Source organism: Chroicocephalus ridibundus, chromosome 5 (genome assembly GCF_963924245.1).
Source record: "Chroicocephalus ridibundus chromosome 5, bChrRid1.1, whole genome shotgun sequence".
Lineage (NCBI taxonomy): Eukaryota > Metazoa > Chordata > Aves > Charadriiformes > Laridae > Chroicocephalus > Chroicocephalus ridibundus.
Window position 1 is genome coordinate 12,661,278 of NC_086288.1, and position 26,256 is coordinate 12,687,533.

A 26,256-nucleotide genomic window follows, 5' to 3' on the forward strand; every position below is an offset into this window, starting at 1 on the left:
CACATGAATGGTAGCAAGGACAGCACAGTGAACAAAAACAACATGGGATTTCTTTGAGCATATTTCAACATGTCCCGGGACCTTTAAAAATTCTACAAACATCAGCTGCTTCAATCTGCCTCACCAACCCAATATGCCTTGGCTAGGAAAAAAATTTCCTAAATGAGGAATATCTTCTGTTGTAGCAAGACGCATCTGCTCAACAGGGGATGGTGTGTTGCCTTTTCCTTGTGGCTGTCCCAAAAAGCATGGTCAGAGGATGGGCATTCTGGAGGTGACCTGTGGGCACTGTCCTCTCTCTTCTTACTGTGTCCAAACAGCAGTATTGGACTCTGGCCCTGGTTACTCAAGTCTGTCTTTCCTAAAGGAAGTGTCCTAGGCATGTCCCATTTCAGAGGGTGCTTGTTGACAGCTGGAGCAACCATAGCACCTGAAGCATTTCCATTTCACAATTCTCTTTCAACAGCCTTATTCCATGTGGCCATAACGATTTGTTCCCTTGAAGCCTCTCTTTGGTGACACTGATTCCTCCTAGGAGCTCTGTGAAGAGGAGGTAAAAAGCACTGCTGTGTGTCCCAATATGGGCTCACGGCCCTTTCTTCTGCATCAGCGTGAAATCCTCGGATATGAGAGCACTGTAATTGCAATTGTGATTCTCCATTTCCTTTTCATAGCCCCTGCAGCAAATAGCTCAAGAACCTCCTACTTCAGGTGTCTCTTGGGCCTCTGCTGAGCAAGGATGGAATAACCTGGCCTATTCTTCTGCACATTTACTCTGTGTCCTTACTGCAAGTTCAAATAAAGGAGTGATCTCGATTAGTTTGCTTTAGGAGTTGCGCTGCTCAGACGGGGTTGTCAGCCCTGGTTATGAGCTGTTTGGGGTATTCACTCATGAAGAAGCTCACCTGCACCACCCTATCACACTGGATTATAGTATGTCAGTGTTTGACTCCAGATTCCAGAAACTACAGAGATTTCCACATAGACTCAAAGTGGCCCCCTGCCTCCCACCATGTTTTTGCAGTACTCCCTTCTCAAAGCGTGCAGCTCTTCCACCTCTCCAATGACTGCTGGTGACTGCAGCACTCACCACAGCCTTGTGCAAAAGTCAGCACCATGAAAACTGTGTCAAGAAATACCTGAGTGTATATTATTTATTTTTCTTCTGAAAACAGCTTTTCTCCAAGAATGGATTGCAGGAGGATGTTCAGAAAGCAATGTGTTAACCTCACCACTCCTCCGATCCTTTCAGGGCGCTAAATACTGTACAAACACTCTGCACCTCTCCACCTCTGTTCAAGAGTGGGGGAACTGAAGCCAACACTTTTATATTGGCACTAAGTTTTATATTAACAGAATAATGTTCTAACCTGTTTAATCATTTTGTTAACGTACTCAAAGAAGACGGGGGGGGAAACTGTACACATATGACATTATGCCTACAAAAGACCTGACACCTGCATAATGTTGACAGAAAAACAGTCAGAAAGGGGGCTCAGGGAAGGTTGTTCCTTGTTGTGCCATGAAAAGGGGTGTGGTGGTCAAGGCCTTGAAAGGGAAGAGCAGGTCTGTGTGAGGGAGGACGTTGGCTGCAGTGTGAAGGCGACAGCTGTCACTGTTGCTGTTTCAGGTAGAAAGATTCAAAAGGTGTAGTCATGTTCTCTTCCAAACACAGTTTCTTCTCTCAACACAAGATAAATTTAAAACTTCTGGACAAAAACTGGCGATGCATCATCTGAGACTTGTACTGCAAAAAGACAAGACTTGTTGAAAGTTGTTGAAGGTTTTAAGACCTGTGACTCCAGAGTGCCAGGAAAGAAGTATTTCAGGTTGGGACTAAGAATCCCTCCAGTGCTGTGCACAGGCCCTCAGCAGGACCATCTGCTTTGCTGTTCGGAGATGCAGGGGCCGTGCAGGATGCCACTGAATCCTCTGGGCTCTCCTATGAAATTATCCCTGTACTGCACCGTGCAGGTCACAATCATAGCCTGAGCTGAGGTATCTGCCCATACAAAACTCTCCCCTAACCTTTCATAATAGGGGCACATCTACCTCTTCTGTTGTCTTTATGAATGTAGTCTGATTGGCTTATTTTATTGTTTAATACAGCATCAGTCCTCAGATCTTGGGTAGCCCACTGCAGCTAACTGTTGGGCGGTTCCTGCAAATTGCCAGTAGCTTGTTCTTCCCTTTGTAAAACTTTTTGACCTCTCTTGAGGGAGACCCAGAGCGTTGTCTCATGAGAGAGTACAGATAACATCTTTGGTAAACTTGTCTCACATTGTGTCATCTTCATTCCTGTACATTTTGAGGGGAAAAAGGGCCTGGCATTATGAAGCACACACAGGTTCATCTCAGGCAAAAAGCAGACAGCAGTTGAGTTTTTTCAGTTCTCTTCACGTCTGGGGACAGGGAGAGGAACAATCCTGCATATGTCACCAGATGTCCTGTGCCCTGAATCCTATTTTGGGGAATGCACCCCTAGCCGTTGCTGGAGGGCACAGAACTGCAGCCCATTCTGTGCTTTGGTCTTTTCACGTCGCCTGTAGCAGTGGGGTACTTCACGTGGTACCTGGGTGCCTAACCCAAGATACAGTTTCACCAGAAAAGAAAGCACTGTCTGCACGGTGTGGTACACCAGATAAGAACATGAGGAGGTGTTGTGCCTAAAAAAGACCAAGTTGAAAGCAAAATGGTTGCTGTAGATGTACTCAATTGTTTGGGCTAACACCTCTATTTATTGTAGTCTGAAGCTTTACAGTAGACTGTTAGTATTTGCCAAGCCACACTTTGTAGTTTGCATAGCAGAGGTAAGTTGACACGGTAGCCTGTAAGGTAAAATAAATTTGTTTATAAATTACATGTCATAACAAGTAAGATTTATGAAGAAGTCTGATTATTGATTATTTCCATACTTTAAAATTAAATAATATCCATTTAATTAATTGTAAGGAGGGGCTACAATAGACCGCTTGGATTTCAGACAGCTAATTGTAGTGTAGGCCAGGAAGGAATAGGGGTTGAGGTGGATAAATCAATAGAAAGTATTGCCTGAACATCAATTTAGCCTGTGGCTAAGTTGTGATAAATGCTACTTACTTGAATTTCTCTCCCTTTTTTTGATAAATATCTTATTGTTCCAAATCATGTGATGTTGTTATTGGATCTTCAGATCAGAAAGTTTAAAGTCCATACAAAAAAGTCTTCTTAACTTTCAGCTGGAGGCGTTTCTGAGTGGTAACGCGATGATCATAGATTATTTTTGAGCATCATAAAATAGCATTTTAATGAAGGACCCAAGGCTGAAGTACAATTCAGATAAGGTGATCTGTGTTCTCTTGCTATTTCTACTGCAGACCGTATGATCTTAGAAGTCAAGTGACTGCCTTATGATCTAGGGCTGTAAAGGGAGTACAGTGCTTCCCAGAGCGAATGCAGCAGCTTCTAAAATGAAATATTGTAGCGATAATAAATAGAATGTTGTTGAATGCTGAGTATTAACATACTGTATGTAATGCTGTTTAGGTGCAGCATGCCACGGAGATCTTACAGAGAAGTTGAAGCTACTGTATAAAATGCATGTTTTGCCTGGTAAGTAAATGATGTTAAAGTAGTGTCGTCTCGGTGAGAACAGAAATTTGGAGCAGAGTTGTTTATGACTAGCTTTCCCAATTAAAAATTGATTTGTGGGAATTATTGTAGCTGTTTATGCAGCAGTAAAATGAGAGAGCTTCTACCATAACCAGACACAGATTTGGAAAGTCTGAAAGCACCGATGCAACCCTCTGTTGCTCCAGCCATAAACAGGCCATTTATATGTGTCTCTCACCTGTTTAGTTGGGATTGGTGACTTTCCCCTGGGCATAAAAAATACAGTATTCTTCAGCATTTGTAACCATAATGCACTTTATTTAACAGTGAAACTAGCTTAAGATGTTCCTGCGTGCCCTGGCTACTTGTTTCTGTCCCCAGGCTTTCTTCTTGGTTTCCCTTCTGGGCTGATACAACTGTTTGCAGAGGGAAGCTCCAGATGGTTTCATAGATGTGTTTTCCAGGGAGCTGTACAAACTGTTGGACTCGGCTAAGTGAGAAAGCCACTTTAGGGCAGAGAGGGGATGGAAACATCTCAAAACCATTTTGCCCCTGAAGAAAATTATGTCCTGGAACTATGTCCTCTCTGGCTTGTCACACGTGTGCCATAAAGAACCTATTGCTGTCCTCACTGAATCTGCGATTTATGTACGTTGCAACTGTTTGGGTAGTTTAATACTTGTGCGCATTTACATCCTCTGGTAAAGACATCTAAAAGCTTTGAGAGGACATTGACCTTCGTGTGCTTTGACCATATGTCCCTGATGGCTCCTAGCTGGCTTTGCTGGAGGTAGGCTTGAGTGATTCACTAATTTAACTGGAAAAAATTACAATTTTATTGAACTATAACAAAAGAGATCCATTTTTAAGAATACAGCTTCTGCTATTCGGGGACTGGTAAGCTGATACCAAATCATGACAGACTGTTGCCAGCTCATACTCTGGGTTCATACTCTGCTTAGGACACGCTGAGCTGCATGAAAGAACTTAATGGACGTAGACATGGGAAGATGGACAAGCCAGGCTCTCAAGGCAAACAGCTACTTGTTAGTCAGACAGAATTGGGTATCGGGGAGGAGACGCTAGGGTACAGGTCCAGTTGTTCATCTCCTGTGAGCTGGAGAGAGATGATTCCTAACCCATCGCATCCTCACACTTTTACTTCTAGAAACTGACATTCTAAATGTATCAATGGAAATGTGTTCTAGTTTTTAATAAAAGGGTGGAATTTTTAATGAAAGAATTCTATTATATTACTTAGATCCATCTCCTGAACAAGAAGAGCCAGACTCTGCTTTTGAAGCCACTCAGTACTTTTTTGAAGACATCACACCAGAATGTACCCACGGTAGGCATCTTTTGTCTCAGGCATGAAAAGATGAGGTAACACATTTCAGACAACATGTCTTTTTAGAAAGCTACATTTTTATCGGATTAAATTCTGTGAGTGAAGTATTCTCTGTAAAATGAAGCATGTAATCTTTGTATTTATTTTGATATCATTAGAGGTACAGGCGGGTGTGCACTAAGCACTCCCCTGGATTGTGCATTGCAGAAGTACTCTCAGAATAATGTCATCAGTGTGTTGCAGTAGAATTGATTTTTTGATAAGCGCAGCATATATGTCTTGATGGAGAATAAGAATAAATATATTGGCTTTCAAGATCTATTTGGATCATAATTTAAAATATTCTAAAAAACTAAAGCCAAAAGATACATCAAAATGTAGTTTAGCAGTTTGAAATCTTTTTGTGCCCTAATGAGAACCTGGGTCTCATCATCATCGTCTTAAATGACATTCCCTTTCTTGAGATATTTGATGTTAAGTTTCTCTCTGATTCAAGAGAAATATTGCCCATCCTTCAGGATTACAGGGGGAAGGAAGGTTTGAAAATACCGATAAGAATTAATAGACTAGAGATGGCAATTTCAAGTCCTGATAGACAAAAGAAGATGCACTGATACAATCACCAAACATCTATCATGGTAGAAGCTGTTTGTGTTGTGGTAACACAGGCTAATCGTTGTACTACACAAACAAAACCTAAGATGGTCCCTGTCTTAGTATGTATATTATTAATTATATGGAATTGGTCAGCAGACTTAAGAATAAGCAGAAATCATCATTTAGTCCTATCCTTTTTCCTCTGCATTTTCTGCAGTGTAAACATTTTTATTTTGCGCTGTACACATGAAAAGTATGTATGTATCTGAAACCACACTGATCTCTCTCTCCCCCCGCCCCTCCACTTCCTAGTTGTTGGCCTAGACAGCAGGAACAAACAAGGAGTAGATGATGGGTTTGTTACAGTGAGTCTGAAAACAGACAAAGGTATGCATGGTGTCTCCATTTGAATTACATCTTTCATTTCTTGTAAAGATGCTCCTTTTGAAAATGGAAAAAAAAAAGTATTAATTAAGGTTTCTTCATGGATTTTCCTGCATCTCTGGGTAATTTGTTGACAATAGGCAAGAAGAGCTCACAAGAGAATCGAAATTATCTGAGAATGTGGACCCAAGAGAATAAATCCAAAGCAAAAAACACAAAGGACTTGCCCAAACTGAATCAGGTACTTCTGCTGACACTTCTTTATTTTTCATTAACTTTAAATGTTCTTCACATACCTATAAATATTCAATAAATTAACACTGAATAAAGGTTTTATTTTGAGGCAGATACTTTTTTACCAGAGCAGCAGTCGCCTGATTACAGAAGTTAGTTGTTTTCAACATACTGTAACTGGCATTCAGCTCCCAAAACATCCTAAAAATGAGATACACACATATAGGAATGATAACATATTATTTTGATCCCTAGACAAATGGTGATATGATGCTGATATCACCAGCTAGCTCATAATGTCCAATACACATTACCTGAAAGTAGCATTTTATATTTTGTAATTTATACAGTATCAATCTCATTCCCCTTAGATCCATAGCTGCTACGGAGGAGGAGACCCACTGGGACAGCTGTTTACTCCAGAGCATATAGGGAAGGTTTATTCCCTGTAGAACAATGCTTCTTACTTGAGGTTGCCCAAAGCAAATATCCTTCCTATTTAATTCGTGAGTTTTGAATTCCAAAAGGCTCGCATCCAACTAAGTTACCACTGTCAATGACAAGAGTGCTGCAGGTCTCTTATTTCATTTTTCATTAGTTCTCATTAGTTTTATCAGACCCCTAGTTATACTTAGCATGGTTCCTACAAGAATATCCATCAAAATGCATGCTGTGTCTCAGTGCGCACCCTCTGTTGCCCTCCTGTGGCTGCAGAGAAATAAATTTGTCATATGTTGGAAAAAACATCCAACAGTTTATTCTAAATAGCTTTGAGAGAGGCAACACATCTGGGTGCCCAGTTATAGAAGATGCTTTCTAGACTGCACTTAGGTTATTTCCAACTTCAGTTTAATCACATAAACGAATGTGTCCTACCTCCATTCCAGACTTTTTAACCAATTTAGTAGATCTTAATCTGATTTGTTTCCTGCTCTCTCATTAGTGTTTCCTCCCTCTGTGTTTAGGGACAGTTCATTGAGCTGTGCAAGACAATGTACAACATGTTCAGTGAGGACCCCAACGAACAAGATCTGTACCACGCCACAGCTGCTGTGACAAGCTTGCTTTTGGAGATAGGTGAGGTGGGTAAGCTCTTCAGCGTGCAGCCCACCAAAGAGACAGACAGCAGCAGTAACAACTGCAGCAAAACTATTCAGAGCGAGCTGTTTCCGAAGAAAGAGCACCAGCAGTACCCCCTCGAACAGCACAAGCCGTTCCAAAGCAGCCTTGTCGCCAACGACGAGGAGGCCGTTTGCACCGACAGCACCCTGGGCATGCAGATGGAAGACATTAAGCTCGAAGACTCTTCTCCCAGGGACAACGGAGCCTGTTCTTCCATGCTCATTTCCGATGATGATACAAAAGATGATAGTTCCATGTCCTCCTACTCGGTACTGAGTGCAGGTTCGCACGAAGAAGAAAAGCTGCACTGTGAGGACATCGGTGAAGACACCGTTTTGGTACGGAGCAACCACGCCACTTCTCTTCGTAGAAGCACGAGCATTGACAGAGACTGGGCCATTACCTTTGAACAATTTTTAGCCTCCCTTTTGACTGAGCCAGCGCTGGTTAGGTACTTTGACAAGCCTGTGTCCATGATGGCTAGGATTACCAATGCTAAAAACGTAAGGATGATGGGTAAACCAATAACCTCGGCCAGTGACTATGAAATCTCGACTATGTCGGGATAAAAGGCAGTCGGGTTTTTTATTTATTTTTTTTATTCTGTATTTATTAGTACCCGGCACAGGCCCTGGTATTTTCGAAACATGATTGTTTTCACTAATGTGAAAATGTTGGGGTGCGAACTTAACTATCTTGAAGTATAATCACTCTTTCTGTGGGAAATGTTACACAAATGCAAATTTTATTCAAAATGCAGAAAAAAAATTAAGAGTTGTCAGTGAAGTGTGTGTATTATTAACCTTGCTGTCAATATACAATGGTAAAGATTAGTTCTTAATTTCTAAATGTAAACTTAATGCCGATATTTACATGCATTTTTAAAATAGGCATTACATAGAGATCTGATTCTTGGGAGGAAAAAATGAACAAAACAAGAAGTAACCTAAAATTTAAAGGGGCACTGTCAACCTGAATTAGGACCTCAGGTGAAATTAAGTTCCAGGCAACATCCCTGAAGGATAATTTGATTTAATTTTAGTATTTTTTTTTCCAAAGAGAATCATGGATTTTAACGTCTGCTTCAATGTTATTTATTTGAATACATGAAAGAGGACTTCAGTGACCCCTGCCTGGCTTCTAACTTCTTCTGCTTGAGACTGGTATGCTCGAATAAAAGCGAGAAGTCCACCCCAAGCCTAGCTGGTACATCAGGCAAACGGGGTGAAATGTGATGATATCTGCTCCACCAGAAGGCAGAGGCTGTTTGCCTTTCCCCGGGTTCAGCGGCCTCCGGCTGCACCACACCCTTTCCCAGCCACGGCCACCATGGAATGATCTCCAGCGTGACCCTGCCTGGAGCTGTGTTCCTAACCAGTGGACTTGGAAGCTTTGCTGGTACGCTCCAAAGACAGGGTCCACAGGTCCCAGAACAGATTGGTAGAGTCTCTTTGTAAAAATTGAAAGCCTTTTTTAAAAGTTAAATATATATATAAATATACTTCTAAGTCTGGATCTACGGCATATATAGCTTAGCTCTTAAAACTAACCTTTACCACCAACCTATTATATCCTTGTTAGATTAAGAAAATAAAAACATGTATTGCATAAGTCTTCATTTACAACAGTGTAAAGTAGCAGTAATGAAAAAAATCTGCAAGATAATGTAACTGAATGTTTAAGTCTTACTGAGAACACTGTCACTTTATATAAAATGAATAGTATCCTGTATCAACTTACTGAATAATATGTTAAAATGAAAACTGGAGCACCTGCACTTTGAATCCTTGCTTCTTTTATACAGATATTTGGGATTTTGTTTTTAAATTTTGTTAGCTGTTTTTTAATTCATATTTGTTCAGTTCGGGATCATGCCTACATGCCTAATCTTTATTTGCTCTTTTGAGGATATTTTCTGTAGAATACTGTTGATTTTTTTATACTCCTGTGTATTGCATCCATGTAACTTGCAGATTTTTTAGCAGAAGCTATGTTTAATTCTTTTGTTTTAAAAGAATGCTTTTAAACTGTCGGATTAAGTGGTTTTTAACCACAAATAGGTAATGTGAACAAATAAAGTACACTCTGCACAGATTTGGTTTTTAACTATTAAAGTCATGCTAGAGGGAAAAGTAGATGGTGGTGGTTTATTACACAGACAAGTGACTTTGGATCTTCAGCACCAGGTTTCGGAAGAAAAACACGAGTTGTTCCCATGCCTGGTTTTGTTTAACACTTGAATGTGTTTAATCCCATCTGCAACAAGCAGCCCATGCAAGCTTCTCTCACGCTACCCCATTTCATTAAGCAGTTTTCCCTGCTGCGCTCACATTTGGTGACGACAGTTAAGACTTTTTAAGACCCCCCCAGGTATTTTACAACCCATCTACGCCTTGCTGTAGCTCACTCAGCATACTCTGAAGGCTTTACACAGTAGAATGTTTTTTACAGGGTCCTGGTAAGCTGGGATGGCAGTGACGGAACAGACAAGGGTGTGCTCTAGTCAGTGAATTACATTTTTGAAACTTAACCATCTATTTGTGTGTATATAAAGTTAATTTGCAAAACACAGCTGTTAATTTCTGAGCGCTGCTCATATATCCCTTGTCCTGTCAGTTTACTCTTGATTTTCTTTTGTTGGGAGTAGAGTTCTCTCCTGTATAATTTAGCCATATATAGACTACCTATAACAGTACGAAAAAGCAATAGAGTCTTTCTGAATATGAGACTATGTGGATGGGTTAACATGCATATCAAATAATGATATTCATTTGCAGCTGTAATCACCATTTTGAAGACTATGACTTTGTTTTAATTTAAGATGCCAAGGCCAGAGCAGAGTGCTTTATTGTAATGCCTGGGAACTGAGTAAGTCATCACAGAAGTCTTCAGCACTAAGGGTTAACATCCTTAAGTGGCCTAATGACCTTTTAAAGTCTACAGATCCCTAAAATGCTTCTCTTTTAGGTGTCTGTCATGGTAAAATTAATTTAAGCCTGTCGGCAATCTCCTACACACTCCTAGAGATGCACGGATCACCCATGAAAATCTTTTTTTTATCTTAAAAGGGCTTGCCAGCTTTTCTCCGCACCCCACCCACAGGGCTGGGGGTACAGCGCATCATGAAAATGATTTTGCTGTTACAGCTCCCATAACAAGAAGAGGTGCCACAAGTGCAACTCTGGGGTAACAGGAGCCATTTTACAAGCCAACTTCTTCTTGTTTTGCTCCAGTAACCTTCCTTACCTTCCAGATCCCATCACCAGAGCTCCTAAGTGTAAGCCAGGTCACCTTTAAGAACGGCTTTGCTACAGGTAGAAGCCAGGTGAGCTGATTTCCTCCAGATTTTTTGGGTGAGGCTGTTCACCTGATTAGGGCCACACCAAATGGCCACCTGGCAGTTGCCTATTTGATGACAGGATCTGATGTTACCTGTTCTTTAGTAGCTGTGTGGCAGCCGAGGAGAGGAAAGCTACAGACGAGTTCAACTGACCAGCACACGGTGATGTGAAACCTTTGAGAAAATGTGAGTGAATATTTTTATTTTTAAAGTCTTATCTGTATGTGTAGTTATGCTGACACAACCAAGTCAGTATGGCTTTAGAAGTGTCTTGTGCTTTGTACGCTCTGAGAAAGAGTCTCTTTAATCTGTGAACTGTAGAGGTCAGTTGGGGCTGTTAGTCTCACAGCTGGGGAAAAAAAAATAAAAATCTTTGTCCTCTTCAGAGCTGAAATCTGGGACTGGACACTGATGTGTGCTGCTTTTCTAGCTTGGTAGGAGCCTGGTGGCAGCAGGGTGCCGCCTGCCAAGAGACAGAGAGCAGATAATGGAGGAGTGAGAAGTTATTTTGTAGAATTTTCTCTGTTTAAAAAGAAAAGAAGCCATAAAGAAACATTCCGCTCAAGTTTTTTTTTCCAATCTGTTTTTCAATTTCTTCAGATGCTGATAGCATATGAAAGTTCAATGGTGCTTATTTCCTTCACTGCAGCACGTTACAGCTCCTGCTTTCTAGGTGTTAGAGCTGAGGGTTGTGTTTTGAGACTTGTGAAGGTCAGCATTACATGAATTTTGGGCAAGCAAACAGAAAAGCTTGTTACGTGATGTATTAAATCTACTGAAACTTTGACATCTAAACTGTTGTAAAGAGAAAAGTGCCTTAGGAGTTCTTAAACAGTGATGCTGGAGCTTGTGTTATGGCAAACAGCAGGTGGTGTGTCATAAATGAAGACGGCAGAGGCTGGTATGGCGTGGTATGTAAAGGGGCTGTGGGAGCGAAAGGGAGGAACCTTAAAGAGTTGGTCAAGCAAAGAGATGGTGCTTTTCCTGGGAAAGCTGTGCAGCTGGTCCGGTTCTTCAGCTAGGTGCTCTCCACACTTCTGGATCCCTCCCCTTGCAGGGTCTTCATCATTAATCTTGCAACAGCATTTTGAAATTGTGGTAATTGGGTCTCTCAACAGCAGATACAGTAAACCAACAGATACAGAAAGCAACAAGAAACTGTTGGGAAAAGTTTGAATTCCATCAGGTTACTTAGAGCAACAAACCAAAGCTGGTGCATAAGCGCTGTAAGGCTACAACATGCCTAAATGGAAAAGCAATAGGTGGGTAATGGCACCCGTGGCTGCACCAGTGTAGTACTGGTGTGGAGCATGCCTTGCCAAGCCCACACCAGTTTGGGCTGGGCGCACGTTAATGAGTTCCAGTGCTGTTACTCTCCAAACTTCTGGCATCCCTGTGAGTGACTTAACCATAATCTCATGTCTGCTCCAGTTCTTGGTAATTCAGTAATAACGAGGTATGATGTAGCTAGAAGATGCCTTTTATCAGAAATGAAATACTAACAGTAAAAATATTTGATGCTGTTGTATCTATTTTTGTAAGAAAAAGGGACTCGTCGGGCTTAGACTAAAACATCTGTGGAAAAAATGAGGAACAGTGTTACGGGCTGGTAGGTGAGCTCAGCTTATGGTGGAGTGTGCCTTAGTACCCTGTCCTGTTGCTCAGCTGGAGCACGAGGTCCCAATATCTGGGGCCTTCCTCCGGACCCTGGCACCAATGCCCGCTGCTGTGGGAGACGGCTGGCCGGGACTGGAGCTCACCAGCTCGGATACACGTCAAGCCTTAACCTTATAGTGAGAATGGAAGCGCAGCAGTCGCATCTGTTACTGAGCATTATCCTCTGTTGGAAGAAAACATTTCTTTTATGTTACTCCTATTTCTTTATGCTAGCAGATAGGCTTGACCCAAATGTTACATACTCCAAGCAGCCTTTGTGACTTTTAACGCTCATTTAAAATGCTGACTTATTCAATGGTGAAAATATAAATTAGCCCAGCAGCAAATAATTAGAACAAAACTGTGGCAGTGAATGTTAAATTGGAATATGGCTAATAATAGAAATGTGTGACATGTGGTGGTCACTGTGTAACTGTTTCAGTGCTGGGAGTACAAGGGATGAAATACAGGACCTTGGTCTTAAACTGCAGTGCAAGATGCTCCCAATAAATGGTGGCAGATAACATCTCAAAGCATGTGACTCAGAAGATAGTTTACCTCTGGTTCTTTTTCCTGCGGTACTCAGTATCTCAATTTACATTTCCTGAATAGCTGCTTCCTCATTCCATTTCCTACAATAACTGGTATTTGCATAACTGACCAACTTGACATTGGGGGTCTGGAGGAGTGGGATGTTTCTGTAGTGCAGGGCCTGTTCTAGGCTTCCGCAGAAATAAAAATTGCCACAGCTGAGGTCCTGTCCTTCTCATGTAGTGGCACGTTGGAGACCAAATACTTCTATTACCAAAATGTACCAAAATTCAGGAGTAGAAACAAAGGCTACCTGAGAAATACAAATGGAACTGAAAAACAGCATAAATTACTTGACATAGTTTTATGGAGATGAAGGCGTGGTGGAAGACACAGAGGTTAAAGTATTTTCTTGGTTTTAAAAAAAAAAAAAAAAGACATTAAAACACATCAGGGCTTCTCTTTCTTTCTCCAGTAAAGTTCTCCAGACTTCTTCTCTAAATCTCAATTTTGTTCCTGGAGTTTTGCTCTCCTGAACAAAAACACATGCACTTCAAGCAATTATGAGTTCATTTCCAGGTCCTTCAAACCTTGTGGTTTTTTGGGGGTTTTGTTGGGGTTTTTGTGTTGTTTTTCTTTTTAAAGCTTAAAACAGAGCTTCTTTTAAAGTGAGGATTTCAAGAGCTACTGACATAAAGCAGTGATAAATCTCTACCAGTTGCAGCAGAGTGTGGCAGCCTACCTGTGCAATATTCTCTTATGTCCCATAATCAAAATTCTGGTCCATCACTGAAGAGAGCAATGTAATGCTCTAGCTAAAGAAACTCAGCAAAGCTACTCTCTGCCTCCTTCCAACCCAGTATGCTTTTTGTAAGTGCTATATATCAAGGAAGTGAGGTCTGCTTTCTGTGGTGTGGACCAAAAGAACTTGAGAAAAGGGATGCTGCCACCTTTCAGGTCAGGTGTAGAACAAAGTGAGGTGATGGCTGAGAAGCCCCTCAGCTAGCAAAGTCTACCCAACTGAAAAAAAACCCCAGCCTAAAACAAACAAAAAAAAAAGGTTGGTAGGATAAAGCTTTCTCTCATATCACACAGAACTTCTAAGAGCATGGCTAACTGGAAATTGTTACGTTTCCTAGCAGGCCAGAACACACTAACATTGACAATGTTTTGGAATAACTCGTTCTTTATTTGCTACCACTGTAAACATCTCTTTCCATTACACAGACATCACAGTTTACATTATTGCTTTTATATTGTGGTAAACAGAAATTTCTATTAGTATGCAGCTACCTAAGCACAGTGTGATAAGAAGAAACTGCCCTCAAGGTGTCTTGGGCTGTTTTTTGATTCCCTAGAGAAAGACAATATATAGACTGGCACAAGAAACATCGGTCCAAAGACTGATCACCATTGTACTACAGCAACACAAAACCAGTATGACAGAAAGAAACAACAGGTTACATCTCTGCCACGCACACACTAGCAGTATTTTAAAGAATACTGACTGCTGAACTCCCACCTAACTAAATACAAACTTTTTCACCACGATAATTCTTAAAACAAGGCTAACCAATATTCTTTTGTAAAATGATTGTTATTTAAACTAGGCTAGAAAATCTGGAAAACGAATGCTTGGAGCTTTGTGTGTGTCTGCATTTAATTTTTTGTTTGCATTTTTTTTTGTTTTGCTTTTCAAAGAGTGAAAATCCCAAAGTATTTATCTGAGGTGCTTAAATCGGAGCCTTTTCCTATTGTCATTTGGGACAAAATGCCCTATTCCTTACACTGCTGTATCAGATGACAGAAGCAAAACCAGTTTAAAAACACTCTCAGTTTCTTTCTTCCTAAGTAGCACTGTCTTCAAATCACTTTCCAATCAAGTTGGTTACTTAAGAAGCAATGTGTTTACTTACTTGAAAGATTAGATTTTTACTTTTGCTTATGGTAAACTTCTACTTATTTTCAGATTAATTTGTTCATGTAGTGGCACCATGTTTCAAGCATACACAAACAACAAAAGTGGAGGTAGTTTGTTAAACAGTTGCTACAGGAACAACATCAACAAAAAATTTAGAGAACCACCTTGTTGTCTTCGGTTTCAGATTATTTTTTTTTCCTAAAATTACCATTGCATATAAGCTTTCACATAGTGAATGCTTTAAAGAGGCAGCAAGTTAGAAAACTAACAGTACTTTCAATTTCTAATAAGATAATACATACTTTAAAACATGACAGTTAATAAATAACAAGAGAATTTACCAAGGTTTTAAGACTCTTAGAATAAACCATGAGCAACAAATTCTGATGTTAAACAAATTGATCACATCAACTTGCAGAGAGGTGCCCTACCTCCATTTTGAACCTTCTATAACCTTAGGACTGTCACCCTACAACAGAGTTAGGATAAAATACCGCTGACTAGTAAAACGTTAAGTCTTCCCTTTCCTAAACACAAATTTACCTTTTTTCCATATATTTTCTAGCTACCACCATAATACAATTAGCCTACCGCTGGTGCAAAACATGGACACCCAGTACTAGTCTACATATAGTGAGTGACTCCTACACAGAAGGACTGGGCTACTTGATCGTACAAAACTACATGCAAATTCTGTTTATGAGGAGGGGGGTACTGGAGCCTAACAAAAATATTTACCTTAATTACTACATGCAAACTAATGCATTCCCATATATGTCACTCATCTGACGATGGTTGGGTTTACTTTTTTTTCCTTGTATACTGCCACAGTTTACTCCCAGCTCACACCTTGATTTTTTAAAAAAAAAAAAAAGCTAATGAAGATGCCTCTTCATCAGGCTCAATCTACATTCTACAATAAAATGTCTTAGGTGTGTAATAGGAAATCTGAAACTTGATGGTTGGGCTTTAAAAGCCTCAGCAGTAGCCAAATGTCAGTCTCCTCGTGAACAAGGAGCTGAGCGAAAGTTTCAAGGCTGGCAAGGCGTAGACTCTAGCGCAAGGGAGCGTTGAGAGGGATGGCTCAAGCAATTTTGTGACTTGCTAGCAAGCAGTAGATGAAAATAAGAATGGGATCTCCTTTCCTGCTGCTGCTAAACATATTGGGGTTACTTCTGAAATTCAAAAAGTCAGTCTCTGGTTGCTTGCAAAGGAGATCTATAAGCAATAGCAAAAATTATTAATGAAGAAAAACATTACAGAAGCTGGGGCTAGAAAGTAACAGACAACTAACCTCTCAGCCACTGGGAAAGAGTCCTCTTTCCACTTCCTCAGATTTTAGGCATGTCCAGTATCTACAAAGGTCAGAGAAATGGAGCTCCGCCATAGGACCTGAATCCCAGAACACTTTCCATAGGATCTCAGCTTTTTCAGTGGTGAGAATTACAGGACCCAAGTACCTGGGAGCAGCAAAAGAACTAGGCTTCCTCTGGTCAGTTTTGTATCTAATCTAGTTGGTTCAGCTCGCGAGCCACTGCATAACCGTAAATACTCTCCCTACAAACACCTTCACATTACTCTTTTTTTAGTAGACTAGCGTCAACACAACACAGATGAGACAAACCCTTCTCCAGCCTGCACATGTTTAATTCTTGTCTACATCTGAAGTATCATAAAGAGAAAAGAGAAGTGCACTACCTCCTACATACATACTGCCTACCCTGATCAGAAGCTTTCTCACAAATGAGAGATCACCAACATTTAAGGGATCAAAAGCAACTGGGTGGATGCAGTGCAAGAAGTCGCTAGGTACGCAATGCAGACTTGCAGAACTACAGAGGTGGGAAGGCACCTCTGGAGATCAGAGCCCAACCCCTGCCCAAGGCAGGGTCACCTAAAGCAGGCTGCTTAGGACCATGTCCAGTTGGGTTTTGATTATCTCCAAGGAGATGTAATATTAGATATTATAATAATACATTTAATACTTGTGTAGTGTAACATCACTCATTACAAAAAGGGGTTAGTGTTTGTTTTTTTTCTTCTCATGTTTTTTTTTTTTTTTTTCCCCCTACTCTTCAGGAAGTTGCTCCTGCATTCTCATAGTAAAAGTTAACAGAAAGCAACGCTCCCTCCCTGCTTCCCTGTACCAACAGGGAAACCTAAATGGTATCCTGAGGTGTTTGAGACTCAGGGACATCAAGTCTAGAAGTTAACTAATTTACCTGAGATGATTTAAAAAAAAAAAAAAGGCATGAAAGCTTCTACTAGCATACAAATTTTGTGCCACTGTGTGCTATTTAGGTGTATACCGAAAGAATCTTTCCTAAATAACTCAAGCTTCTAAGGCTATGATCTAGTTACAGAATCAAACTAAAACACTGATTGAATAAAGCAGAAGGCACTTATTTAATAGTAGGTTTTAGAAAAAGAAGTGATGGTCATACCAAATCTGTTTAAAGTTGCTTTAAGCAATAATTAGTCACAATATAGACATGAAGTCCTATTGACTAGATTGTCTGAGGACGCCAAGATTAAGGAACATGTGGTAGCTGCATCCCTTCCATGGAAAATACATCTTTGTTAGAGACTTGTACTCAGGTGTGAATTTATTTTCACAAAATAGGGACTGCAGTTTTTAATGAGTGAACTTTATCAAAGGGCTAAACTAACTCACTTGTACTTCCCACTTAGAATGCCCCATTAGCTGCTAAAAGAAAGGGCTGACAACAGATACAAAGTCAAGCAGCCTGAGCAGATGAAGTTAGGTTAGAAAGAATTGCAAATTTTTACAGTAGGAATATTTTTAGGAGTAGCTTTAGTCTGAGGATCTTATCCTCACACTGATGATTTGTGGTTCTTTTTGTCTGTTAGTAAACTAAGCTTTTTTCCAAGCATAGGAAATTGCTGGTACAAATCCACAGATTCAAAAAAACTTCCTTAGCCAGAAGTAGTTTCTAGTAAGTACATTAGTATGTTGATGGATTAAGCCTCTTCTCCAAAATCATAAGCAACTAAATCCATCCCCTTCATGGACCTCTTCATTATAGAGAAATTTAACATTGAGTGAACGATCAACTACATATACAGAACTAGAACACAGAAAGTCTAAAACCAGAGAAATTTCAACTAAAAGAAGTTTTAAAAAGACAGTTAATTTAAAAATTAACAGTAAAACCTATTCATGGAAAACACGATGCGGCATAAATACCCGCTTCATGTTCCTGCACCAAGAAGTATAAAAGAAATTGTGAAAGCAAGCGATCCAGAGGCTCTTGAGATTCGTGGGTTGTTTTTTGTGTTGGTTGGTTTGTTTCTTGTTTTTTGTTTCAAATTTTTAAAAAAAAAAAAAAGCTGTCCTTTGGAGAATAGCATATAAAGACCTGTAAACAGAGGCTGATTGTCCAAGCTTTCTTAACTGACTTTTGATTATTTTTTTAAATGTAAAAAAAAAAAAAAAAAAAAAAAATAAATTCTGTTGTTAAGCAGTTTTTGGTGAAACATGCAAAACTTCCATCCGATGCATAATTCCATTTTTGATGCAGAACCTCACAGACTGCAGAGGAGTTAAGGTTTCTTTGTATTTTGTAAGGTTAGTATCACATCACAATGCAGCAGAAGTCCCTTAATTTTTTCATGGAATTTCTCTCTGTACTGGTTGAAGTGCATAATGCTTTCTGGTTCTTCTTCAAACCAGAACTTATCAAACTCATAAACCAGATAACCTGTGAAGAAAATAAAATGCTGTTCTGCAAAAATGACTCCACAATAATCTGCCTTGATCTAGCTAGACCTAGAATGATCCTTTAGACTCTATTCAGTCCCTTAAAATAGGGAGTGTTCCACCCTGGTCAATAGCAAACTACCGGACACTGTAATAATGAATAATAAAAAAAAAAATCTGCAAATACTCAGTTTTCAGACGGCAGTCTCTAATATATAGAAAGCCACCCAAATGTATCCCTTAGACGTATATTTCTGTAGCACAGTGTAAACACTGTAAGCATCAGGCGCATTTCTAATACCTGATCCAGAAGATAAACAGCTTGCTCTGGCTAATGAGAAAAGAGTGGAAACTCACTTCAAAAACCCTATACTCTACGTTGTAGGCATCCCCCTGGTGGTCTGTATTAAAGAAGCTACAGGTACTTACAGTAAAACTGATGGAAGTGGTCCATCTGTGGCGATCCAGAGACCATGTTGTACAGATGAGACTTTAAAGCACCGTTCTTAAGCAAGCTGTATGCCATTTCTGTCAGATTGATTCCAACTATTGCATAAGAATATCTGCAATGCCAATCATAGGTCACGTTTTACCTTGTGGATCAAAGGACTTAAAAGCTTCCCTGAAACAGTCTGCATTAGGATAATGATTAAGAGTCAGATTTTGCTATGACACTTGCTGACAAGCTGACTCTGGCCTACAGACCACTTTCCATTCCCTGGTGCATCCAACCATGTAAAAGTTCTTTAAAAACACTAGTTTCCTATACAACAGCATCGCAAATGCCTTCATTAGTTAATAATGAGATGGTAAGGCGTTAACCTCAGTTTACTCATTTGACATCATTAAATTTGCTGGAATATTAAAAATCAGACATCAAAAACGTCACCGCAGTATAAATGGAATGGCCACCTCAAACTGTTACTCAAGCTGAAAAAAATCTGTTTTCCTGTTGCGTGGTATAGAAAGCACTACAACAGAAATTCTTAAAGGACTGTTAAAACAAATATTTTGGGGGGAAGGGAAAAAAAGGAATTCATTTGTGTCAATGATATGGGATTTAATTGATCTGAATGTCTCTGATATCCTATTCATGACCTACTTCCAAGAGGTAATATTATTTACAATTGAAGCCATGAAAGCCTCCCATTTTTGGTAGGTGATTGAGTTAATTGGGGACTAGCTGGATGGGATGATATACACAGGCTTACCAGCTTTCCTCTGCATCTGACTGCTTTTAGAGGATATTTTGCTGTAAAGTGAGCTAAATCTTTTAATATGCAAAGTTTTCAAAAACGAAGTTAAAGCTGAACAACCACAAAACATCTATTTGTATATATTTAGTACAGAGCAAAAAACTAGCAAAAAAAGGAACCTGATCCAACACAGGATCGGTTAAGGAGAAAAATAAGTATTCATTTCTAAATCTAAACTAAGCCTATTACAAGTAAAGCTAACTATGATGTTAATGGTGTTCACTGTGTTAACTGAAGTCAGTATTTTGCAGTATTTTTGTCCCGAGGACTCTATTCTGGAAAAAAAACAAAACAGCTGCACATAGTTCCCAGCCTGAAACTGATTTCTGTGTTCAGTTGCTCATGCCTTTCTACTTTGGCCCTTTTTTCCTCCTTTAATGGAAAAAAAAAAACAACACAAATGTTTCCCCTCTTTACTTTCAGGACACATATTTGGCAGTCTTCACATGAGCTCTTACACAGAACAAGTGAGAAAAAGTTATATAGTGACTTACCCCAGCTTTGGGTGATTTGAACGAGAAAGGATCTGACGAGCTTCGTTGGTGTAATGCTTACTAAAATACCTGGCAGTGTAAAACAGGATCTTCCATTATTTTTTTAAGTTCGTATAAAAAAATTCATTTATTCAACATCAAAATGTGTAGCTTTAAACTACAGTTGAATACTACTCTGTACTGAAAAATGGCACAAAATGAAGACCAAGGAAAAGGTAGCAAATTAAATTATATTCGGCATGAACTAATACAGTAAAAAAAAAAATAAATTGTTGTGATCTGAACATCAAATATAAAGTTGCCCCAAGTCCACAAATTAGCTTAGTAAAGTTATGCAAACCTGATTATTTTTCATTACAGTCATTAATTCAGGAATTTTAAAAGCTTTTGACAAGTTATTTTCTAAGTTATAACCTATCAAATCTATAATATGAGAACAAAACGCTAAGGTGTCTTGGGCAAGCAACTTTCTGTTCCTCCCTTCGCTTGTTGGCCTCTACCCAATCACACGTTTACAGATGTGTAGCTGCTAGAAATGTTGACTTATTTAGAAAATACTGATTATTTTTTTTCACTGTCCAGAAGCCACTGTTTCTATTCAGTCTTTATTAGAAATAGCACTAACTAGAGAAAATACATAGATACTGAAAATCAGTTACAACAAATTAAATACTTCTTTTCACTTACACCAGATTCACTAATCCCAGCAGGCCCATTCCTCTGAAGTCTGTTTTGGGATCATCACCTTGGAAGCCAATGTCACACCACTGCTTGGTGATCCTGGCCTTCAGATTCTCATGAGGCATCAGCAAATTCCAAAGCTGCACAAATATGCTTCCATGTTACGCACAGCTGCTAAAGTATTCCAAGTCACATAATTCAGAACACTTGCTGCTGCATGCTAGAAACCATTCACCAAGGAACAGGATACAATCTGCATGCTGCTCTTTTCTGTTAGTGGCAATCCGCACTCATACTACAATGGCTTACTTCAGCAATTAGGAAGATTATTACATGTAACATTAAACATGATAGTTTTCCTTCACAGACAAAGCCACTGTATCAATACTAAAGAAACAAAGACTTGTTTCACTTCAGAAACTAAATTTATGCATCATTTTCTGATAGGACAGCTATAAACTGAAACGGAAATTCTCAATGAATGCTTGTTTAACACGTCAATGTTGGGACTTGCGTAGCGAGCGGAGATAATTACAGAAATGCTAAGAAGATGACATGCTAATATATTTGCACAGTAGAAGCTATTTTAAAAAGCCTCAAGCAGTACTATATGATTTGCTTGCCATTATTTATTGTTACCTAAAATACATTACTGATAGTTTTTCTCTTCCGGCATTAAACTATCCTCTTTGACATTGACTGGGATGCAGTAATAAGAAAACACTAGTGTCTTTTTTTATTTAGTAATTATTGTTTTACAAAGTTAGACGTGTGCATAAGGTTAAATATCATTTTAGTTACAATCCTTCAGGGATCTGTTACAAAATTACTTTGCTACTTCTATGTTGTTGTTATGTCTGATCTCACACAAAATAATCCTAGTGCAAGTAATTCTAGTTTATTAATTTGTTTGGCTTTGATGTTGTATTTTACTGTATTGCTTCTATAATGGCTTAGCAGTTCACAAGCAGAAAAGAGCTTTAAATAGGCCACCTGGTAAGAATACTACCAACAAATTAAGTTAATTCAAGCTCTTGGACTTGGAGGCGGGGGGGGAAAAGCCCAAATAAATAGCTTTTGTATTTAAAAGATTATTTTCACCTCAATTAACTGTTCCTCATGTTCTTCGTTATCCGAATCATACGGGACCTTCCTCAGATTTTCCACATTCAAATAAAGTTTTTTATAACCCGATATCTGCAGTAAGGATATATGCAGATTTGTCTTAAACCTGAAATAATAACAAAACACCACACACGGTTGCTATAAAGAGGCACAGTTAACCATAAATTCTTGCCTGAACTACCAGCTAAGGCCTTTCTGATGTTAATTTAACATAAACACTAGAATTAGGAAGTGCTTTATGTTTACCTTTCAAACGACAGTATATTGGTTAAGTATATTGTTTTATGGATCTTACTTCTACTTAAAAAAAAAAAAACAAACCACCAAACCTCTAGCTGATTCTAGTGCTGCACAGTCATGCCCTATTCACTTAAATTATGGAAATAAAAAATAACTTAGCTAAAAATCTGTGATGACACAAGAAAACTCCATCTATCACCCCGACCCCTATATCTTCACCTACCCCCAAACTTTTTATTAAGTCTTAAAGTGTAACTTTGTCAGAAATGCTCATAGCTTCAAAGAAGCATTTAAGTTTTGACTGTTCACAATTTTTCCTCTCAATTGCTCATAATTACTTATGCAGATGAATGCAAAGATTAATCAGGCATCACTATACTCTCTCAAATATATCTAAGCAATCGCATAGTTCATGTAATCAACCTATGCGATAATCATGTTACTAAGAAATAAGGAGTAAGAGAAGGGAACTGCAAGATAGAGTTGCAGTTATCCCAAATCCATGTCAATTAAAACTTTGCAATTTATTTTCTAGAACTGAAGAGGACATAACCATACCTTATTTTCTAATTTCGTTCTAAAGATTTGTGCCGAATGGCCTAAATATTGTATCAGATTAAGCAACTGCAAGAACGTGCCAAGAAGTCAAAATTGTCTGCCATGAAGAACTTATGTTTGGGTTCTAAACGTACCCTGTATCCTTCTGTTCAATTTTCTTTTCTTTCATTACATCTCTGACACACTTCTCCACTTCAGCTTCCTCAACATGTACAGCATTTCTTAAAACCTAGGAAGTTAACACAGTAAAAGACCTCATGAGGAATGCAGAAATCTATTATCTGCTTTATTCTTATTTCTCAGCTTCTGTATATCTGCCATGTATGCATTCTTTACTATAAAAGGAGAACAGTCAATTTATTGCAAATGTTTACAATAAATGGACTCCGCTCGCATATAAAATATTTGCGATAATTACATACAAGCATAACTTGTAACTCTGTCAGACTGTAAACAACAATCTTTACACAGGAGTGTCATAAAGAATAAATAAAAAGTGCAAGAGTTGCTAAGTCTAGGTGGTTGGTTGCTTTCAAATGCTGAACTGAAACATGTTCTTCCTAATCCATTTGAAACAAATGCAGCTATCGAGTAGCAAAAATGATAGAACTTCAATAAGGAAATAATGCTTCAGAGTCAGGAGACAGGGAACTAACAAACTTGAGGTTTCAATGCTGGGATGAAACAAAAGAACTTCATGTTCTGCTATTCTTCTTCTGCTAGTCTTCTAAAGAGCAAATACTAGTAATTATAATTATACACTGCCCACCTAAAATCACTTCACAACAATTTGTCGTATCAACTTTTTATGGTCACGATGCATTCTTTAGTACAATTTATGCTAATACCAAAGCCGCTTCATTTCAGTAAAGCAAAAGGTTAACTCTTTTAAAACTGAATATTAATCTATTTGATATAATCATTTAATTAAGAGATGCTAAAAGACCCACCCATACTGTGCTCTACTGCAACAAAGATGCTTGTGGCAGTTACTAATTCTCTCTCAACAAACACCACATTGCAGTGATCAGCTAGAAAAAGGGAGAATGCAGCCCCCTCACTGTCTAAAGAAGAAAAGTTTTGTTCGATACACAAATTTGAGGGTTTGAAGTGTTAGCTTATGTCTAACCACTGCAGAACAATGGGACAAACTTGTCAGTTAAATGTCCACCTGTAAACTTGCATTATGCTTTTTTTAAACAATTCCAAGCATTACTGTATACGCTGCATTTAATTGCTTTATCGGTATCATCTCTCTGTAGATCGCTGTGACCGGGAGAACTGACCCCTCTCCAAGAATGGAAGCTCTGTATCACGGCTTGTCTGACTTGCTGCTGAAGAGCAGGTAATCTTTCAGAGAGATGGAAACAAACCCTTGAAGGGCCATGGGGTCATTTTTGAGAAACCTCGACCAACCCTAGCATGCAGAACCCAAAATGCTGTTCTCTCCTCTCTGCCTTTTATTCCTCTACTTTCCTCCACCCTCAAAAAGCAAACGCACGTGTTCTTTTCTGGGATCTGTCTCTGAAAGAAGGTTTTATTACAGTTTAATCTCTGGTATCTTTTACCTTATTCTTTGATGATGCCAGTGAATGTTCTGCAATACAAAAAAAGTAAATGTCACGGTTAAATTGAACGGACTTGTTTCAAAAAACTGACAATAGGTGTTCCTGCGGCATGTAAGTATTATAAAATTTTGCATCCCTTTTATTCAAGTAGTTAATAAAAAAAATGACTCAATCTTAAAATCAACGGGTATCAGGTAACTGAAAGTCTTAATTTATATAGATTTTTTTTTTTATATATAACCCCTGAGTACAATCCTGAAAATAGACTTGGATTTTTTTTAAAACATTGATCAATTACATGTACAAACACAAATTTGAAAAGGTGACAAGACAAAAATATGACTGATATTTTCCATTTTTAGAAATGTTTTTGTGTTTATTACTGAAGCAAAGTCACTTCCCTCAAGCTACTGTTAAAACAGCAAAAACTAAATAGTTTCTTAAATTACTATTTCAGATCAAAATTCTGCATCAAGCAGAATTGTGCATTTAAGCATTCTTCCTCCTTTCCCCCCCGCCCCAAATGCATTCACGTCTGTTCTATGTGGCTTTTTTAGTAAGAGGAAAGTAAGAACATACACAAAGTGTTGGGAAGACACTGAGAGAAAATATCAGATTTCTGATTCAGTTTTTGAAGCTAACTGGAAGCAGGCAAGGAAACTAGATCTGGCATTCTGATTTAAAGTTCTCACAGAATAGCCAAGGAGAACTGTGAAAACATGATTGAGGGGATGCACCCTGCACTTGGGAGAAGTAACTGGTTTCCAACGATTGCTTTTCACAACGATTCTAAAGATCTAAACCAGTCCTAGGGGAGAATTTACGGCCACTTACAGTACCTAAAGGGGGCTACAGGAAAGATGGGGAGGGACTCTTTATCAGGGAGCGTAGTGATAGGATGAGGCGTAATGCTTTTAAACTGAAAGTGGCAGATTTAGATTAGGTATTAGGAAGAAATTCTTTCCTGTGAGGGTGGTGAGGCGCTGGAACAGGCTGCCCAGAGAAGCTGTGGCTGCCCCATCCCTGGATGTGTCCAAGGCCAGGCTGGATGGGGCTTTGAGCAGCCTGGTCTAGTGGGAGGTGTCCCTGCCCAGGGCAGGGGGCTTGGAGGTATTTAAGAGACGTGTAGATGTGGCACTTGGGGACATGGTTTAGTGGCGGACTTGGCAGTGTTAGGTTTACGGTCGGACTCAAAAATCTTAAAGGCTTTTTCCAACCTAAATGATTCTGTGATTGATTCTATCTTCGAGGTCCCTTCCAACCCGAGCCACTCTATGATTCTGTGATTACCTATGCTCAGCGTCCGCTGCGCCCCTGCCTTCGAGCCATCAAAGACACGCTGCAATTCGCATTTCCGAGTCAGCAGCCGCAAGATCCACTTCAGCCAAAACCGAACGTAGTTGCTGTACAGGAACCCCCAGAAGTACACCAACATCTTCTGCGGGAGGAAAGCCCGGCGTTAGCAGCGGGGTCGCGGCGGCGGCGGCAGCCCCTACCCCTCCCCTCAGCCCCGCTACCGCCGCCCGAAAACGCCCTCCCCTCCGGAGGGCAGCACCGCCCGCCGCGGGCCGGCTCCCCCTCAGCCGCGAGCCGTTAACGGTCGGCGCCGCCCCGCACCGCCCCCCACCGCGAGGCCGGGCAGCCGTTGGGCGGCAGCCGTTACGCGGCCCTGCCCCGGCGCGGCCGCCCGGCGCCCACCGTAGCGGCCAGCTAGCGGCGCCCCGCCGCCCCCCGCATCCTCCCGCCGGAAGCCGCCTTCCCCCCACCGGGAAGTGACGGCGGGGCGGAAGTGCCGGGTGGGAGGCGCCTTCTCCGGCCCGGCGGCCGTTAACGGCTCTGCCGCGCGCTCCTCGGAGGGCCGTAACGGCTCCGCTCCCTCCGCCGCCTGC

At 40.0% G+C, this 26,256-nt stretch overlaps 2 protein-coding genes across 7 annotated transcripts in view; one reads left to right on the top strand and one right to left on the bottom strand.

The window, feature by feature from the left end:
• The window catches only part of TBC1D9 (TBC1 domain family member 9), a 53,654-nt gene extending 44,301 nt beyond the window's left edge, over positions 1–9,353 (top strand). The window contains exons 17-21 of one of the 2 annotated variants that reach the window (XM_063335051.1): positions 3,526–3,591; positions 4,853–4,939; positions 5,849–5,923; positions 6,061–6,161; positions 7,120–9,353. In XM_063335051.1, the coding sequence (XP_063191121.1) occupies positions 3,526–3,591; positions 4,853–4,939; positions 5,849–5,923; positions 6,061–6,161; positions 7,120–7,845 (1,055 nt within the window). In that variant the 3' untranslated portion in view covers positions 7,846–9,353. The remainder of the gene's footprint in view (positions 1–3,525; positions 3,592–4,852; positions 4,940–5,848; positions 5,924–6,060; positions 6,162–7,119) is intronic. The other variant, XM_063335052.1, reaches the window with a different exon arrangement.
• On the bottom strand, positions 1,306–26,130 carry ELMOD2 (ELMO domain containing 2). 5 transcript variants are annotated; one of them, XM_063335057.1, is made up of 9 exons: positions 26,066–26,130; positions 25,658–25,805; positions 24,368–24,396; positions 22,934–23,028; positions 21,978–22,107; positions 20,883–21,016; positions 20,196–20,264; positions 18,875–19,008; positions 1,306–2,828 (listed from the first exon to the last, which is right to left on the bottom strand). In XM_063335057.1, the coding sequence occupies exons 2-9, from the start codon at positions 25,800–25,802 to the stop codon at positions 2,734–2,736; spliced, it is 831 nt and encodes a 276-aa protein (XP_063191127.1). In that variant the 5' UTR covers positions 25,803–25,805; positions 26,066–26,130; the 3' UTR covers positions 1,306–2,733. The 5 variants fall into 5 exon arrangements, with proteins under 5 accessions (XP_063191127.1, XP_063191124.1, XP_063191123.1 ...); XM_063335054.1 differs by lacking the exon at positions 1,306–2,828 and adding an exon at positions 9,841–11,079; XM_063335053.1 differs by lacking the exon at positions 1,306–2,828 and adding an exon at positions 11,103–11,724.
• Between the last annotated feature and the right edge of the window lie 126 nt (positions 26,131–26,256).